General features: G+C 35.9%; 1 protein-coding gene and 1 long non-coding RNA gene across 20 annotated transcripts in view; one reads left to right on the top strand and one right to left on the bottom strand.

Moving 5' to 3' along the window:
* The window catches only part of LOC134807683 (uncharacterized), a 29,348-nt gene extending 25,239 nt beyond the window's left edge, over positions 1 to 4,109 (top strand). Inside the window, exon 2 of the long non-coding RNA XR_010148762.1 lies at positions 3,994 to 4,109. This is a non-coding gene — a long non-coding RNA (uncharacterized LOC134807683). The remainder of the gene's footprint in view (positions 1 to 3,993) is intronic.
* Positions 1 to 19,589, bottom strand: part of NFIB (nuclear factor I B) — a 240,025-nt gene that overhangs the window by 200,011 nt on the left and 20,425 nt on the right. Inside the window, exon 1 of one of the 19 annotated variants that reach the window (XM_054657941.2) lies at positions 18,133 to 18,243. The exons of 16 other annotated variants lie outside the window; for them this stretch is intronic. In XM_054657941.2, the coding sequence (XP_054513916.1) occupies positions 18,133 to 18,157 (25 nt within the window). In that variant the 5' untranslated portion in view covers positions 18,158 to 18,243. Of the gene's footprint in view, positions 1 to 18,132; positions 18,244 to 19,589 lie in introns of those variants that run through there. 2 more of the 19 variants (XM_054657942.2, XM_054657943.2) reach the window with 2 other exon arrangements.

The raw sequence follows: 19,589 nt of genomic DNA, 5'->3' as shown, positions 1-19,589 counted from the left end.
CTTTGTGGTAAGTGTTCATTCTAAAAATATTCTATTCCACAGCTCTGTCTACTCAGGGGGCAAGAAGAATTGCAGAAATTTGATTCAGTACAAAAACTTCTGCTACTATATAAATTGGATTTAAGTTACATTATTTGGAGGGCAATTTTTAAATATTTAAACCATTCCCTTACACTGATAACATTTTTTCAGTAACCATTCAACTATTTACCTCATTTTATTTGCTACAGACAGAAATGCTGCATTCATTTCTTTTTGTAAAAGTCAGTCTTCTCCTCCCCTACTAAAGTGGTAACAAGCAATATCAAGAGGGCAATAAATATCCCATAAATATTATTAAAGCATGATGTTCTCAGATAAAAAATCGTATTGTGTTTAATGACTTTTCTTCTAATATACAAAGTTATTTGTACAATCAGTAACAGTAGAGATGTGAAAATTAAAATAATGTTATATTACACATGGTGGACCACTTTGCAAAAGTCCAAATTACAAGTGATGTGACTTTCTAATGTGATTACTCACAGAAATGGCAGTTGATAAACATAGTCTTTAGAGTGTGCTAAGGTCATTAAAACAGTCTCATCTATTTGCGTATTTCTTAAAAGTGTACTTTTTTAATGTGCCTGTCTTATTTGGTCTTCTTAACAATCTGATCAGGAAGGCAGGAGTAGTTGTCCTTTTTACAGATCAGGAAACAGGTTCCTGAAGGAGGGCGACTCTCCCAAAGCTACCAGACTAATGAGTTTCTGAATTAGGCCGGACAGCCAGGTGAGCTCCTCATGCAGGGCTTCAGACCTGAACAACTGGGTTCAAATACTTGTTCCTCCTTTTAACCACTGTTGTATGAACTTCGGTCATGACTGGCTCTCTCTTTGTCTGAGAACTTTACTTTCCATGATTATAATAGCTTCCACATAAGTTAGTTGTGAGAATTAAATAAAACATGCTATGTGATGCCCTTAACACAGTCCCAGGCACATAGTAAGTGCTTAATAAATATTAGATGTTGTGGCTGTTCTTACTGTTACTATCATCTTAGAACTACTCTGGCTAAGTTTGGCAAGGTTAAAGGATTAAATAAATAACCACATAAATATCAAATCCAGAGATTAACATTTAGCACACATTTTAGTGCACATTTTTAAAGAGATTAACATTTAGCACACATTTTAAAAGAAAACGAACTGACATAACTGGGTATCACTGTAACTCTGGACTAGGGGCTCTTGGGGAATGACTTGCATCAGCCATTCTTAAAGGTTTTCTAGCAAAACGCTTGTGTATTTGTATCATCACACCACTCACTGGACACAGGTTGAAGGAATTTAGATTGAGAAAAACTATGCAAATCAAAACTGTGGTAAAATGCAAGCATACTAGTGTCTGTATCCACTTTATCTTGGGGATCAAAGTTCCTCTGTTTCAACTGCCACATTCCATCCTGGACCTAATAGTTTCTGTGTAACTAACTGGCAAGTCTAGCATCTTGACTGAAAGTTCACAGTTAAGGGCTTTGACATAATGTCCTTGAGGACAATGGACTCCTCTTTCAGGGCAAGAGCAGTCCTGATCATGCTCAGGGCTGCAGGAACTCAAGTTGATTTGGCCTGAGCCGTCACTGCTCTTTTTAAAGGAAATGAAATCAGAAGAGAAAAATATCCATATTCACGTTAGGGAGCAAATATATAAAGTCAGTATGTTTAAATGTTGTGTGTTGGCATCCAGGAACGCTCAAGAAAGCTCTGTTGCTTGTAGCTCACTGAGGGACAGAGGAACAGTGTCTGTAGGACAAACAGATGCACATCTAAGCAAGTAGAAAGAAGAAACATTTACAGTAGACAGGAAAAGAAAAACCATACAATTATTTCTTTGTCTAGGTAGGTAGGTAGGACTACACTGAGATCTCACGAGAGTTCTCTAACTCTGCTTCATACACACATTATTATAAAATGTAGCTTATAACCCTTGGAGATGCAGAGAAGACCCTTTTTTAAAAAACAGTTTTACTGGAGAGGTAGTGGGAGTGAAGCTGGGAATATGAGCTGGGAAGGGGCAGTCATGGGTTGAATTCTGACTCTGCCTCTTACTAGCTTTCGGATTGGAGAGTTATTCAAGATATTTAACCTCAATTTCTTTATCTATTATTTGATGAGAATACCTAGTTCCCTGGGTAACTGTAATCATTATAATAAATAATTAATGGGGGGAATGGGACATTTTGTTGTTTTTACTATTACTAATATTGCTACCAATTAATACTAACATAATTATAAAACAGTAATAATAAGGAGGATTGCTGTCTTTCAGAAGAGAAAGGGAAGTCATTTCTGGATCTTTCCATACATCTTCTTTCTCACTAAGATTCATAGCCTTATCTAAGAAGAAAATCAATCTTTGAAACCAAAAAAATGAATGTAATGTACAGGAATAAGGGGTGGGGGAATTTTTGTCCTGCAAACTTATGATGATTTACAAATCTCATAAACTCTTATCTAAATAATCCACAAAGTGAGCACTCAAAATTCAGAAGTTTTTTAATTAAAAATGGACTCTGTTTAGAAAGATGCAACCAAAAAACTTACGGAAACTAAAATATACGTTCTTTGTTCATCTATTTCCTTCAGAAAACTTTCATAACAGAAAGAGCCCAGAGTCCATTTACTCAAGTGTACATAGATATTTTATTTGAAAAATATCCCAACTTTTCAAATCAATAAGAAAAACAGAAGAAAAATTTATTCTAAGACTTCTAAGGAAAACCATTAATTTAGCATAGGGTGAGTGGGATAGGGAAGATCTTTATCATAAGTCAACGATGAAGACCATGATACCTATTCTTGAACAGTTGGATTACTAAGTATGGCTCTTGACTTGCTTAATCCTCTCTTTAAGGACATTTTATTTTCCCCATGTAGCCTTTGTGGACTGCACAATAAACACATGCAATTTCAAGGTCTCCTACATAAGCAGCATAGAGCAAGAGAAAACAAAAAATGAGAAAGACTGCTTAGTTTAAAAGATTTGCTTGGAAATCACTAAAATTTTGTATATCAAAATTAATAAAACTGAAAGCAGTAACTCATAAATTAAAGATAAAACAAATGATTCTTTCCATTTTTTTTTTCTTGAGACAGAGTCTTCCACTGACACCCAGGCTGGAGCACAAGGGTGCAATCTCAGCTCACTGCAACCTCCACCTCCCAGGTTCAAGCGATTCTCCTGCCTCAGCCTCCTGAGTAGCTGGGATTACAGGTGCACACCACCACACCTGGCTAATTTTTGTATTTTTAGTAGAGACAGGGTTTCACCATGTCGGCCATGCTGGTCCTGAACTCCTGACCTCAGGTAATCCCCCACCTCGGCCTCGCAAAGTGCTGGGATTACAGGCGTGAGCCATCGCGCCCAGTCCTATTTCAATTCTTTTTAGTGTGTCAATAAGTGAAACGAGTTTTTTTAATATGTAGAGGTTATTTCATACTATATAATATTTTCTTTTGTCTCTTTTACCCTACTGGGGCCAGAGGAAGTTCATTATCTAGAATTACAGTTAAGAAAGAAGTCCAGCGATAACTGCATGGATCAAAATTCCGACTCTGTCACTTAACTAGCTTGCCCTCAGAGTTCTCATTTGTGAAAGGGCAGTAAAGTATCTACCTCATATGGTTACTAGGGAATAAAGGAGTCAAACAGGTGACTTTGCAAACAATACCTGGTACATAGTAAATGCTCACTAAATGTTAGCTAAATGGCAATGGTCACATGTGGAAAAGCACCACAGCTAGAAAATCCTACCCACCTTAAGTTATCTACTAAGCATCAGGTCACTATGTAAAGCCTTAACTTGTAAGACTGGTATTATCTCCATTTTACACAAGAAGAAATGGAGCCTCTGGGACTTCAAAACACTTGCTGAAAGTTATACAGTTAAAAAATGGCAAAAACAAGATTTTAGATAGTACTCCTGATTTCCAACTTTTTGACTATTTCCAGGGCTCCTTCTAGCAAGTTCCAACGCCATGCACACCTAGTCACCGCCCCTTGATGATGGGACACCACCAGACTGACATGTTCACTGCAAAACCTGCAACAAGTCTGCTGACATCTGAGGAGTTGGAGAAATTATTGAGTGTACCCCAATGCCACATTCTATTATTCTTTAATTTGTTCCATTAAGTGCAATCATCTTCAGGAAGCCTAACACATACTCACTATTCCTCCAAGTTTCATTACAGTTCTTGCTTACTCACTTTTGAATGGGAGGGTGCTAGGGCCACTCAGAACCCAATGCAATTGCTCCAGTTAGGAGCAGCGCAGAGTCCAGAAATATATCCTGACACATTTGCAACCTCCTGCAAAAAAAGCTACATGCTACAAGATGTCATAACAAGCATGCTTGTATGCTTGTTATGTATAACTACCATGTACACACTACAAAAATATTTTTTGTCATACAGAGAAAATTATACTTGTTCATCACAATAATCCATTCTCATGATCTCACTATTTTCTCAGAAGTTGTCACAAGTTTTCATGTCATTTCTTTCAGATGATGTTTGTATAATCACTACCATTACTCTTTTTATAACTTATTAAGCACTTAATGGGAACACTTAAGAAAAAAGAACAACAAAAATTGGGTAATTCTTCTTAAACTGTCTCTCGCTACTATAAAATTTGTAAAATGTCTGTCTTCTCTATATTGCAAATTTAGGACCTGGCAGAGTGCCTGATACATAGTAGGTGCTCAGTGAATAGTTGTTGAATGAATAAGCAGCTTCACTGCAGACAGAATGGCTTTTAAATGCCATCATAAAGGGGCAAACTGAGAAAGATTTCTTTTTAAATGTCAGTGTTCATAATCTCCCTACATGTGCACAACATAATCAACACTGAACTAAAGAATCAACAAAACCCACTGTATATCACCTTATAAGAGAACAAGGGGAAGAGAAGTATGAAAATAAGAAAACCTGATCACTGTCATCTAAGAACTTTCATTCACTTTTTATTTGCCTGAGGAGATGGGGAAGCACAGAGGAACTGAGAATTTCACAAACTAGGTTCAAATCTATCTTTAGGTATATGATTTGTAACCTTACAAGATTGAAAGCTACTTTAAAAGAGCTATTATAGGCCGGGCGCGGTGGCTCACGCCTATAATCCCAGCACTCTGGGAGGCCGAGGCGGGCGGATCACGAGGTCAGGAGATCGAGACCATCCTGGCTAACACGGTGAAACCCCGTCTCTACTAAAAATACAAAAAATTAGCTGGGCGTGGTGGCGGGCACCTGTAGTCCCAGCTACTCGGGAGGCTGAGGCAGGAGAATGGTGTGAACCCGGGAGGCGGAGTTTGCAGTGAGCTGAGATCTCGCCACTGCACTCCAGCCTGGGTGACAGAGCAAGACTCCGTCAAAAAAAAAAAAAAAATTGAGACGGAGTTTTGCTCTTGTTGCTCAGGCCGCAGCGCAATGGCGCGATCTCGGCTCACTGCAACCTCTGCCTCCCGGGTTCAAACGATCTTCTGCCTCAGCTTCCCAAGTAGCTGGGATTACAGGTGCACACCACCAGGCCCGGCTAATTTTTTGTGTTTTTTAGTAGAGACGGGGTTTCACCATGGCCAGGCTGGTCTTGAACTATTGACTTCGTGATCCGCCTGCCTCAGCCTCCCACAGTGCTGGGATTACAGGCATGAGCCACTGCGCCCGGCCCACAGTTTTCATTTTACACTTTTTTCTGCCATTACCTATGAAGAAACACCTATATTCTGGAAGAGGCATCATTTACAGAGAACAAAATATTTAAAGCTGGGTGTTATTTTATTGTTGGGTGTGTCACTAGATCAGCCCATTGCTTTTAGCAGCAAAAAAGTATAAATTTGCATCAGGTCAGATATTTTAGTCTGACAATAAAACATACCTCATCAAACAAAAACCATTTTTTCTTCTGCTGAGTTCAACAGCCACACTTGATTTTTAAAATAATGATGATAGTCATGTAAACTGGATGCAAAACTCAACTCAGCTAACTTAAGAATATTTTTAAATACAGTATATTTGCAGAATATTTTGCTTTCTAGATTTTTTAATTGCCTATAGAATTATCTTCTCAATTACAAAATATCTTAAAACAAATTATTGACACATGACAAATATATATTGACAATTTTGATTCAAGATTGTATAACATAAACAATTGAAATACCAGAATTAGTTTTAAAAGATACTTTACGAAACATTTTAAGACAATGTGTATAGGACATACACTGAAATCTAAGAGCTAAACTATATTTAAGAATAATTTAGATATCAGAGTTCAATGTTACGATTCAATAATAAAAAAGAGATTAATCAATCAAAGCCATTTAGTATTATTTTGGCATCTGTGTTAAAATTCCTATTAGATTCTTTTATTAACTTTTTTTTAACAGAACACCAAATTTGTCACCAAAACAAACATTCCCAAAACAGTATATATCAATGCCAAATGCAGTTAATTTATGTGAAAAGTAGACTCTTGGTTATCTGTTTCATTTTGTTTTGGTTTTGTTACATAACCCCTGAGAAAACTCTGCTTAACACTCACCTCCTCTCCGTGACCTTTCCACTGCAGTCCCACAGGGTTCCCTCCCAGAAAGCTCCGCAAATCTAACTGTATCTATATACAATAGTAGTTGGTGAGAGGGTTAGTTAGTTGTATACTTGTCCCACTATCTTTGGTATTTTTGTTTTTCATAAACACTGCAAGTGACCATGACCCTCTCATTTCTACTTGTAAATTACTTGGACAAGGCCATCAGTATTTCACCGTTTTTTCCTAACTCCTTAAAATATTGAAAACAGTGCTCAGTACAGGGCTTCTACTCCGTAAATGCATTTCTCATTTTTTCACCTTTAGTTCAAATGTTCTATATTTTCCTTGAAGGATATATTTTCATAAATCCACAAATGCCTACTTCTTTGACTATATGATGATACATACGGAATCATATTAAACACATACCAAAATAAAAGGATTTAATATACCATATATATATTATATCTTGTCCTTTTTTAGTAGTCATTAGATTTTCCAAAGCATGTGTGTGTGTGTGTGTGTATATATGTGTGTGTATATGTATATATATATATATATATATATATATATTTGGTATGCCAAATATATAATATTTACCAAAATATATAATATATACCAAATATATAATTTGGTATACCAAATACACATATATATATGCATACACATACACACACGCACATATACATGTACATACATTAATATATATAATCAACACTGAACTAAAGAATCAACAAGCCCACTGTATATTGCCTTATAGAAAACAAGGGGAAAAGAAGTATGAAAATAACACCTGATTACTGTCATCTAAGAACTTATGTTCACTTTTTATTTGGCTGAGGGGATGGGGCAGTATAGACAAACTAAGAATTTCATAAACTAGGTTCAATATAAATTTGGTATACCAATATTTGGTAGTTGGTGAGAAGGTTATATTTTCCTATATATTTGGTATACCATATATATATAATATATATATACACACACACACACATATAAATACACATATATATGCACATACATATACATACATACATACACACACATATAAATACATATGCACACTTTGAAAAAATCTAAAGACTAATAAAAAATGACAAGATAAGGATTATTATCCAGGGACTTAATTATATTACCAGTGAAATGATTTTTTAAATGATGTGTCATTTTTAATGAATAAGAGAAAACAGTCAAAATTATTCTACAGAGAATAATCTTACTCATAATATTGAGATATTTCTTCCAACCTTATTTGTGGGACTAAAAGTCAGTGCTATTGGAAACATAAAGGAAAAAAATAAACATATCACCATTCCAGACCATGAAAATGTTTGGGATTTTAAAGTCTTAGTTCCTTGCATTAATAAATACCATCACCTTGAACACTCCCTGCTAGGCAACAGTTATGAGTATGTTCACTTTTATCTCCCATTATGTTTGTGCCTGGGATTGTCTTATACCCAAATGAAAGACCTCATGAAAAATGGATAGTAGTAAAGTATACTGGATTGTACCAGGAAATTTATACAAGAATCTATCATGTCTTTGTACTCTAGGGAAGGTTATTTCCTTAAGTAACTCACAAATATTGAAACAGGCATTGTGATTAGCTGTGGCTCTATACCATTCACATTAGGAGTGGATTTTGAGACATTACATAGCAATTACAGTATTTAAATTTTTGCCATATACCTATGAAACTGGAAAATTTGCCAAATTTAATATTTTTCTCCCCACTTTAGGCATAGCATTGCCCTTAACTTAAAGCTCTGCCCACAAAAGGGAGACCAAGTCTTTTGGAAAGCTCAGAGAAAGTATTGCACATCTACCATACGGCAGGTGTGGTGCTAAGCACTTCACAAGTATTTTCTCATTTTAGCCTCACAATTGCCAAATAAAGTGCATGCCTACTCCAGAGCTCAGGAAACTGAATCTTAGAAAATAAAACTAATTTACCCAACTACATAGTGAATAGTATAAAACAAACATTAAAACTCACAGCAAGATTCCAGAATACGTGCTATTGCTAATACAGACCCTGTAATTCATATGGTTTTATTTTACTCATTCTTAACATTAAAAATATACACATAAAGTGGAAATGTATTTCTAAAACAGTGACCAATCACTAGTGCATATACAAAAGAAAGAAAACAAGTCTCAGTAAAAAGTAGATTTTCCTAGTTTGAGGAACTTTCTTGTGTTACCTCAGTAACAGTAATCTGATTTGCCCCTAATGTTCTACATTCAGTATAAATAACTTGCATGCATTCATCCATTCATTCAACAAATACATATTATCTATTTTATAGTATGCTCTCATAACACTTCTATTGATTGTGGTTTCCTGTACTTGCATTGTACCCAGCTTTTGTTCACCTATTTTTCCATCAACAATTGTACCTGAAAAACATGCTTTCAGACTTTCACCATATACTGTCAAACTAGAAATTAGCTACTAGAAGTAGCTGATATTAAACTTCTTCTAATACTAATATCTCTGTTTCAATGTGTTAATCTTTGCCTTATTCCAGAGTCTCTTGATATACATAAGCACACACAGGGCATTTCTAAAACATAAATTATAGACAACTCTTTCATTTTATAAAAGAATTCTTGGCCAGGCAAGGTGGCTCACGCCTGTAATCCCAGCACTTTTGGGAGGCTGAGGTGGGTGGATCACTCGAGGTCAGGTGTTCACAACCAGCCTGGCCAACACGATGAAATCCAGTCTCTACTAAAAATACAAAAATTAGCCAGGTGTGGTGGTATGCACCTGTAATCCCAGCTACTTGGGAGGCTGATTCAGGAGAATTGTTTGAACCTGGGAGGTGGAGGTTGCAGTGAGCCAAGATCACGCCACTGCACTCCAGTCTGGGCGACAGAGACTCTGTAAAAGAATTTCTACCTTAACAAAAAGATTCATTGAAAGTTGCTTTTTGAAATTAAATTCCCCTTGTAAATTTAATATGTTTTATTTACTAAATATTAAACTAATAAAAAAATTCTCAGAAACATCTCTTAAATAAAAGATATATGGATGTTTGTTTTAAACTTAAAAAAAAATTCTTTAACTGAGATGATACATGCCACACAAAGGAAAACGGAGATGTAGTAATTATCAAGCTAATCGGAAAATTACAAACACCCAAAAGCAGAACTTCTAACAGCTCCTCATAACTAGCTCTGACCTTTTCTTTAAAAATATGACTTTCAGTTTAAAAAAAAAAAGTTTTCTTATAACAAATCTCAATCATCTTTTCTTATGTTATTGGAAAATTGGCCATATATTTTTAATGGGTCCTTTCTGTTTTTCAACCAGTATCCAATTTTGGTATTAGTTGAGTGCAATTTAGTGTATCTTCCATCCACACACAAAAAAAGAGAAAGACCATGGCTGCAGATTGATTTCATTAGAATACATCCTATGAAAATGTATAAAAGAAAAAACCTAGTCTCTTGAATTAATTTATCTTAATTACAAATGATAACACAAGATGTTTAATCATTATTTTTCTTCTATTTTCCTTTAAAAATTGCTGCCGTGTTTTCACAAAATAATCACCTTTCATTATTTTTTGATAATTTACATTTATTTTTCCTCCTACAGCAGTAAAAGTAACACATCCAAAGAAGCACTGGGCCTCTCTTAGACTCAGTATCCCAAACTGTAAAGTGAGAAGATCTGTAGGGATTTTCCCAGCTCTAAAATTCTACAAGTTAAAGACCTCTTTCTTAAAAAGTAAGCTTTTATCTACATTGAACCAAATGAGTTAACTATTGGACTTTGAAATGAGCAACATGAAAGTGTTACTCAAGAGTCAGGTTACACATTTTCTATTTCTCTTTAATAAATAAAATGTATTAAAACCCTAAATTTAACAAGCATGTGCTAAACTTTATTAAGTATTGCTTACTATGAAGAGGACTGCTCTCTGCCAGGATAACCAGAAACCAAATTCCTAGGATGCTCGAGCTAACAGGGATAGTGGATGTCCTCTAGGCCAATTCTCTTCCCTGACAGATACAGAAACTGAGTTACTGAGAGGGACAAAGTTTCCCAAGCACCTGCAAACCACCAATGTTTTTCTCTTCCACTTCAGCAAGCTGCTTCAATCACTATATGGCATAGAGTGAATCTCTACATCAGTAAACAAAGGAGTGGAAGAAGGTAATTCCATTATCAGGTCACTAAATAATTTAGAGTCTAATTTTTCTTTTTTTAATGTAAAGACCTTATGTTCAGAAACTTACATTTCAAAGTACATTAAGTAAAATTATGTCCATATGCAGATATGTCTTCTCCTATATGCATCTTAATAAACAAAAAAATTTATCGTCAGCCCCTAGAAAACAAAAACTGAAATTAAAAGAAAGAATAGAGTAAATCTAAATTGTATATTTTCATTCCTTCTAAAAGGATTAAATAACAGAATTCTAAATGGTTTGTTTGTACTTTCCATGCAATATGTAGATTAACCATGAAATTCTGTTTGGGACACTTTGACATCTGTTTTCAGTGCATTACAATGAAATCTGGGGACTTGATACATACATTTGCTGTAATAAAACTGTCACTAATCAGTGTTTTCCAAAATATTGCCCATAACTATTACTATTCAGTAGTCTCATTTGCATGATCTAATATTGTTGCTACATCATGTTTTTCCCTGACAATGTGTTAGCTAGTCCCAGGCACATGGTCGAAAATGGCTGCAAACCACTCAATAATCCCAGCATTTCCATAGTACTCTGTATATATGCACGCAATCTGTCCTAGAATTGAACCAACACTTCACCCTTCATGAAATATTTTCTCTGTAACTGGAACACCCAAGGTTGAATTCACATCCCTGAGTATGAAAAACTCAACAATAATAAAGAAGCCCATGGTGAGGAGGAAATTATGCCTCATGGGCCTTCCACAACAGGAGACGCAAACATAATCCTTACTCAGAAGTCCCTTCAACAAAGCTGTAATGATGCTTTCTGAACATAAGTGCAGAGTCTATCATTAACTTAGACCATTTCTATGAACTAAAGAATAAGACTGGACTAGACTTTAAAACGGAGTCTACTTCCCTTTCTCTAGGATTAATAGATAGCCTTATCAATGCCAGATACCAAGAGCCACAAGTTCACAAGATATTAACACAAACTCCTGGATATTAGATTGAAAAACTGTTTCTGTTTCATATTGCATATATCTGGTATGTCATGTACAAAATATGGATCTCAGGGGAAAAGTAAGTCTGACAGCCCAAACATGGTATTCACCAAAAAACAAAACCTTACTAAAAACAGTTTGTCTACCTATGTTGATTCTAAATGAATTCCGTATTTTATCAGTACTTGGCATTATATTCATATTGCTCAACAGTCCAAAATAATTTCATTTTGTCCTCCTATGAACTCATCTTAAACCCAAAATATGTTTCTCCATGCACATGTTTTATATTATACGAATGTTGGATACAAAAAGCAGATTAATTGTAGGCCCTAATGCTGTGTTTGTTAGTACTAAGAAGTCATTCCAAATGTTCCAAAAGGGATTAATGTAGTATAACAAGTCTATTTAATTACTGTAAGACCAGTGATCCTCATATTACTATAAGCAGCTTTTCCCTTATTTGGAGACTGTAAATAGAACAGAAATTGTTACATGATAACTATAAGTCATATCCTAAAATGTTGATGCTTTACCATCAGGAATAAAGAAATATGCAAGCATCTCTGAGAGGCTATGAAAGGCAACTAGAATTTAACAACCATGTATATGCTCCCACTTTAAGTGAACATCAACTTTAAATCATAAGTGTAAGCAAAGCTTTTCAAATACATTAGAAAGACATCATATCAAATCTTTCTGCCATCAACAGCAATCCCAGTTTACATATGTTTAAAAACTGTGGCTGCACTTTGTTTCATGTATATGATTTTCAAGTTTTGTGTATCCCATGAACAGAACTGCTACTAAACACCATTGTGTTATCAAAAAGAAAAGGAATGCCACAGATTATTAAAAATTATGTGCCAGAATCCAAACAAGCTAATCAATGTACTGATCCTACTTTCCGTACACCCTAGTTACCCTTTAACTAATGGACAAACAGTGAAATAACTTTTCCTATTAACTCCTGGCTAGAACCCCTAGGTATATGATACACTTATTATAAAGTGCTCCATATAAGAATATGATGCCTTTTTACCCCACGTCAATGTGACACGTGATTTAAATTTTCCTAGTAGGGATTGTGGATATGAGCTAATCTCTCCACTTTCCAAACCTCCTGTGCAAAGTGAGGGGTACAGTTCACTGGCCGTAGAGAAACAAGCACCAAAACTAGTTCCTCCAAGGACCTCCATGGACACAACCAACCAGAGCTACTGAAGTCAAACCCTGTGATCCCAAATCACAGTTTCGTAAGAAGTAAATGTTGTAACCATTCTCCATTTGGCTTCCAGTTGTTCTTAGCAAAAGTGAAGTCAATTTGAGTAATAAATATTAACTTATTTCCTACGGAGCTCATTTAATTATTTAATTTTCTTAACACGATAGAAAAGGAGGAATGGGAAAGAGTGACTTAAAGGAGAAAAATTAAATGGCAATAAAATCAAAACAATTCATGCAACTGATTAAACGGTTTGAGGTTTTGACTCAACTAAGGGTCATTTTTAAATATGATACTTTCGGACTTTAAAAACAGTCTGAAAACCAGCAGCATGCTTTTTTAAGAACAATCCAGTTGGCCGGGCGCGGTGGCTCATGCCTGGAATCCCAGCACTTTGGGAGGCCCAAGGCGGGCGGATCACGAGGTCAGGAGATGGAGATCATCCTGGCTAACACGGTGAAACCCCGTCTCTACTAAACATACAAAAAAAAACTCAGCCGGGCGCGGTGGCGGGCGCCTGTAGTCCCAGCTACTCGGCAAGCTGAGGCAGGAGAACGGCGTGAACCCGGGAGGCGCCACTGCACTCCAGCCTGGGCTACCCAGCCAGACTCCTTCTCAAGAAACAAACAAACAAACAAAAAAAGCACAATCCCATCTAGCCACATCATCATCACTTCTGCCGAAACAAATCTAAAATGTAAGTGTAGTTCTCCCAAATGTTGGCAATTTAATTTTTTTGTACATGACAGTTTTACACTTTTATTGGACTGCAGTGAATTACGAGTACTTGATAGGACACCCTTTACCCACACCAAAATTGAGTTATTTATTCAGAGAGCCACTAATGAAATTATTTGATTCCTTCCCTTCAAATATACCTAGATTGATCAATAAATTTCGTCTCTGGTAAATCTGAGATAAAAAGGCTTCTAAAACCATACAATCATTCTAATTTAAATGGGTTTTAAAACTACACACAACTAGCTAACTTCATGTGCCTATACGAAGAGTTTTCACTAATAAATATTTACGCGCACTACAGTGAGCAGGACTTCGATTTCCTCTTTGGTATGTCTTGTTACCTGAGATAAATATGAACTAAATGATGACCCTCTGCTTCATATCCAGTCATTCCTTTTTTTCACTACTGGATAGTTTCCCTGGCAGTCTACATTATGCTATTTTCCTTCATATATAGTAGTAATTGCTATTATTAACATTATTGCTTTTACTTACATGAATTATTTCATTTAATCCTAAAGCAGCACAGTGAAGTAGGCATTTTAATCCTCGATTTACAGAACAGAAAAGCAAAGCACATGGAGCTGAAGTGACTTGACCAAGGTCACAAAGCAGATAAATGGCAGAGCCAAGACTAAAACCCCAAACGTCAAATTCTATGCACATGATTTTTGTTACAAAATGAATGTTTGGGTCTTCCCCAAATTCCTACGTTGAAATCCTAACCCCCAATCTGATGGTATTAGGAGGTGGGGCCTTTGGGAGATAATTAGGTCATGAGATTGGAGCTTTCATAAACAGGATTAGTGCCCTTATAAAAGAGATCCCAGAAAGCTCTCACTCTTTTGCTGCATGTACGGAAACAAGGAGAAGTTGGCACTCTGCCACCCGGAAGAGAGCCCTCGCTGGAACTTGACTATGCTGGCACTCTGCTCCTGCGCTTCCAGCCTCCAGAACTGGGAGAAATAAGTTTTAGTGTCTGTAAGTCACACAGTTTATGTTATTTTGTTATAGTAGCCTGAACTAAGACATTTTCTGTGCTCTACAAAAATGGAAAAGGCAGAAGGGGGATATGCTGAACTTCTTAAGCAATTCAAAATTCAAAGGATGACAGAATACTTTAATTTGTACATTATTTACTCTTCAGTCTAAGAATAAGCCATCTTTCTTAAGTAATTCCTGCAAGATCTAAGCCCCGCCTTTCTCTTTTTCTTCTAACTTCACTTCTTCAACTCCCTACGACACGTGTGTGCATGCGCACACCCCCTGCTCCCTGCCCACACACACACCCCCAAGTTGGATAACACACAAGTTGGACTAGAAACTTTAACTCAACAGGTGAGATCACCTTAAAATTCTTTCGATGTAGGAACTGAGGTAGACGTCTGGAGAAAACTAAAGAGATTTTTAAATCCTCTGGGCTGGCTGCTGTTCTCATATCACGGTCTCACTGTCATCTGACCCCTTAGCCCACCAACCACATCTAAAGCCAACTCCACATTGGCGCTGCCCCTGAGGATGCTCATGAACCGGCAGAAAGGCAAAAGAGATATTTTCTATTCTAGACTAGTTTTTACAGGAGAAGAGAGAAAAACTGAGGCCGTGGACTAAAATGAGATTCAGAGCATTTCATTCAACCTTCCTCCTTCGACCCCTATGATTCTGGATTATCAACATGATTCATTCCGAAAAGCATTTAAATTCCTTGATCTTGTGAACATTCCTGGGGGAAAAACAGTTTAAAACACAACAGTAACAAACAAACAAACAAACCAGAAAGAAAAGAAAGCCTCTCACCTGCTATTTTCAGATATTTTCTAGATGGGAATACAGAAATCTACTGCTTTTTTCCCAGGTTCTAGCGCCTGTAGCACATTGTCTCTCATCTGTCAGTGTATCTACACACATGTATAAACAGTACGCAACACGCAAGTAAGGAAATGTACATTTTAACTTAAACTTCCTTTTTTCCTCTAATAATTTAAAAATAAAATGGAACAGCTTGGATTTTAAATATTTAATCTGGCAAATATAGGAAAATCATGAACTATAATGTCATATTTGGCAAAGAAGAGTTTGGTAGGATAAAAATATCTGTGTTTTAACATTTTAGAAGGCTTTTCCAGTATTTTAAAAATAAAATTATTTCACTGCTTCAGAAGAGAAGAACGGAGGTAAAATTCGCTATTTTTGCACATGAGGTTTTCATGAAGAGTAGAAAAAAAACAATTTTTATATTCATTAAAATAAATAGTTATTTTTACATGCTGGCAAAAGTCCCCACAGAAATAAAATCTTCATATTTACTAATGGTTCTCTACTATGTCATGAAATTTAGCTATTTAAGTCACAAAAGATAGGATTCCCTTAAAACTATAACATAAGATGGTATATATAAAGTTACAACATTACTCATTTGTAAAAAAAAAAATTTTGGTTTTACCCTACATGTTTAGTATACAGATTTTTTCAGTACTAGTCAAAGATTTATAGTGTTAAGTTCAAAAGTCAGTTGTTTTCACATCGGTAACCAACAGCATAACTAAATTTCCCACTTTTACCTCATATTATGACAATAAAATATTTTTATTGTAGCAGCTGAAAATGCTGAAAAGTAATTATTAAAGAAACCATAAATATAAAAAGCTGAAAAGTCAACCTCAGACGAGTGTGGAAAAGGAAATTGTGATATGTACCATCATAAAACACAGAAACTGAAAATCTAAGCAGAAAAGATCTAAATCCCTCCAAATGCCAGAATACTATGCCCCACCTCTTGTAGCAAGGAGGGCTGCAAATTTGTCCCCATCACTGTTAGCAAACAAAAGAAAGTCACTTCTACAGCCAGACCATGTCAAACAGAAGATGTAGCTACTGCAGACGGACGCCTTGAATCCACTGGTGTGTAAAGTAAGGGCTTGGGCCTTTTTGTCAGCTATTACCATTAAAGAATAAGAGGAAACAGTGACATTATTACACAATAGAAAGGTCAAACAGCTTGCAGCCATTCCATGACCCAAACAAGTCAAGGTCAAGGGATTCAGGTAGCAACTTAGCCAGGGCATAAGTTACAGCGCAAATGAATTGTTTTAACACATCAGCTTTGGTCAATTAAACCTAACAAGGCAAGTTGCATCACGTAGCAGGGTTCCTGACACCAAGGCCAGAAGCTGAGACCGACCTCATAAAACAAGGCTTTTAACATAGCATAGCAAATTTAAGGTAATCCAACCAGAAACTGCAGATGTCAGAATAATAAAATACAAGTTGTCCTATGAAGGAACATTTTTTACACTTCAGAATTCACTAATAGAGGGGTATAGACTTCATATTGACATGTCATTAGCATAGGCATAAATGTAATCTACCACTCACATGAATTACAGAATATACCCTACTTCAAATAACTTTTTCCTAATATCTGTGCTCATGATTAGATTTTTTGTCCCAAGCTCTACCATTCCCTGTTAGCACCAATACATTTATCCATGTATTTTTTTCAAAATGAGTATGAAAAATCAGGTTTTTAAAAAAACAGTTCATCTTCATTCAGCATGAGAATATATATGTGTCGCTTAATATTAATGGATGCTTGTTAAATGCTTTTATGTAGTTTTATGAGAGACGTGTATTTCAAAATTCAATGAATACTATTAAGTTGACTATTTTGAGAAATAGACTATTTTGAATGGAGTTGAAGCTAACTAAAATTTTAAAACTGCATGTATTTAACATGAAATAATTCTTTTCTTAAAGGTAATTCTTACTTTATTTCACACTTGTTTAAACAAATTCCATTTTCAACTGGTTTATGCTTCATCAATAACTTACTACATGTTCTGAACTGCCTTAAAATAGGATTCTGAAAATACACAACCTCCAGGCAACTTTTGATAGTAAAATTACTTCATCCATCACCCCATATTTTTAATTATATAGTCCTTGTTCAGAGATCTTTAATTTGTCAGTGATTCATCAGTGCTGTCCTGTTTAAGCTATCATCATAAACAGAATATGTGTATCTAAGTGTTTTGTTATAAACAATATAGTTATGCATGTAATCATCTGCTTTCCCATTTTAGAACAATTAAATTTTGAAGGTTTTTAAAAAATGCGTGGCTTTCAATTCAGCCTCAAGGACTTTCCACCTCACTGGTTAGCCATTTCTTCCAATTTTCTGAATAATATAACAACCAAAAAGCCCAACCATTCAAGTCCTATTAGTCTCACTCTAACGTTCAATCTAATACAAGCTAATCCCACAGACTCACTCCTTACTACAACGCACTTAGTTTTCACAAGTTCTCTGCAGTTTGATGATTTATTCTCTATGCCAAATTCTAACAACTAAATTCAGTTAAATTAACCGCATCACAAAATTGGAGTTCAAGGTCCCAAGAATTTACTTTAAAATGAGACAACATACCACGTTGCCACAGAAAAGTGAGCATGATCAGAAGGAAGCGTCTCTTCTTGCTATGCTTGGCACTGGGGCATGCAGCCGTAATAACTCAAGTTTCCGATCGCATAACCACTAGTCCTTGAGATTTCTAAAATTATTCCTCCTTCACAAGGATGGAGGGAAAAAGGCTGGAAAACTTGCTTTGAACATTATGTTGGCTAATCATTTGCTCCGCCATAGCACATACATAGGAAAACCCCTTAAGTGCCGCAAGTTCTACTTTCATCAACTTCAAACTGGAAAATGCTATTCTTTCATAAACCAAAGAGAAACATTTACCCAGAAGCTAGTTTCAGAGCCAGGGATCGCCTTTGCCCATAATTTTCAGGTATTTAATAATTGACCATTTTAATGAGTGTTTCATATGCTCTTTGCACTCTTTGCAAACTTGGAGCTTCAAACAAAGCAATAACTACTTCTTTGATTATAAGTCCATTATCATGTAAGCCACCATGATAACAGAAATGAAAACTAACTGATCTCAATTTTTAAGAAATCCTGTGAATTCTGACATAACCTCCCGTTGGGTCCCTCTCTCTTCAGGTGCTGAAATTCTAACTGGCCAGCAGTGATGGCAAGAGCGCTAGTGTCAGAAAGCAAACAGTTTTATATAGCCTACCAGTCTAGTTTTTCAGTTTAATCTGGCTGAGTGAGAGCTTATGAGGAGAAAGACCTTGCTATATTGGGTATCTTGGATTGCTGTTTCAAATTTTAAGTGCCAAATTCAAAAGCAAAAAGTTAATGGAGGATTACAACTTTAACTTCCTTATGACAGCTTCTTCCTAAATTCCAAATTTAGGGAAAAACAAGTAAGTAAATGAAAAATCCTACCAAATCTATTACGAATCTTCATGTTTGCAAGTGCTTCTTAGGTACCACTTTAGAAAACAGTAACTTTAAAGAACTAAAGCTGTAGCAATAGATGGCCTCTCTCAATGGCTCCTACCCAGCTTTAAGTCTCCAGGCACAGGCACTATAACTGTGCCTATCAGGAAGGCATTCTTCAGGAGACCTGACCGTCACTCCTGTCACTGCAATGCACAGTCCTCTCCAATTACCATGATTCTCGAACAATGCATATTATTTTGGTTCTTACAAATATGGAGATATTTGGAATTATTTTACCACACAAGAGACATTGTGCACTAAATTTGTAAATCCAAATACATAATCTAACTATTTTTCATTATAAAATTTGTAGTGCTGTATATACAGGGTGGGGGGAAGGATGCGTAATGCTGTCAGTAGAATATTTTACCAACCTTTGCTGCCTCCAGAAAGTGGGGCACTACATATTTTTAAATATTTGAAAATCATAATTGATGTAACAAATAAGCGTCCCATCCCTCCCTCCCTCTCTCCTTCTCTCCCCCCACCCTTCCCTTTGAAAAATGAGATCATATTAACTGCAATGCAAGAGC

This window comes from Pan troglodytes, chromosome 11 (genome assembly GCF_028858775.2).
Source record: "Pan troglodytes isolate AG18354 chromosome 11, NHGRI_mPanTro3-v2.0_pri, whole genome shotgun sequence".
Classification (NCBI taxonomy): domain Eukaryota; kingdom Metazoa; phylum Chordata; class Mammalia; order Primates; family Hominidae; genus Pan; species Pan troglodytes.
Note: the sequence above shows the minus strand (reverse complement) of the source record. Positions and strands in the feature narration are given on the sequence as shown.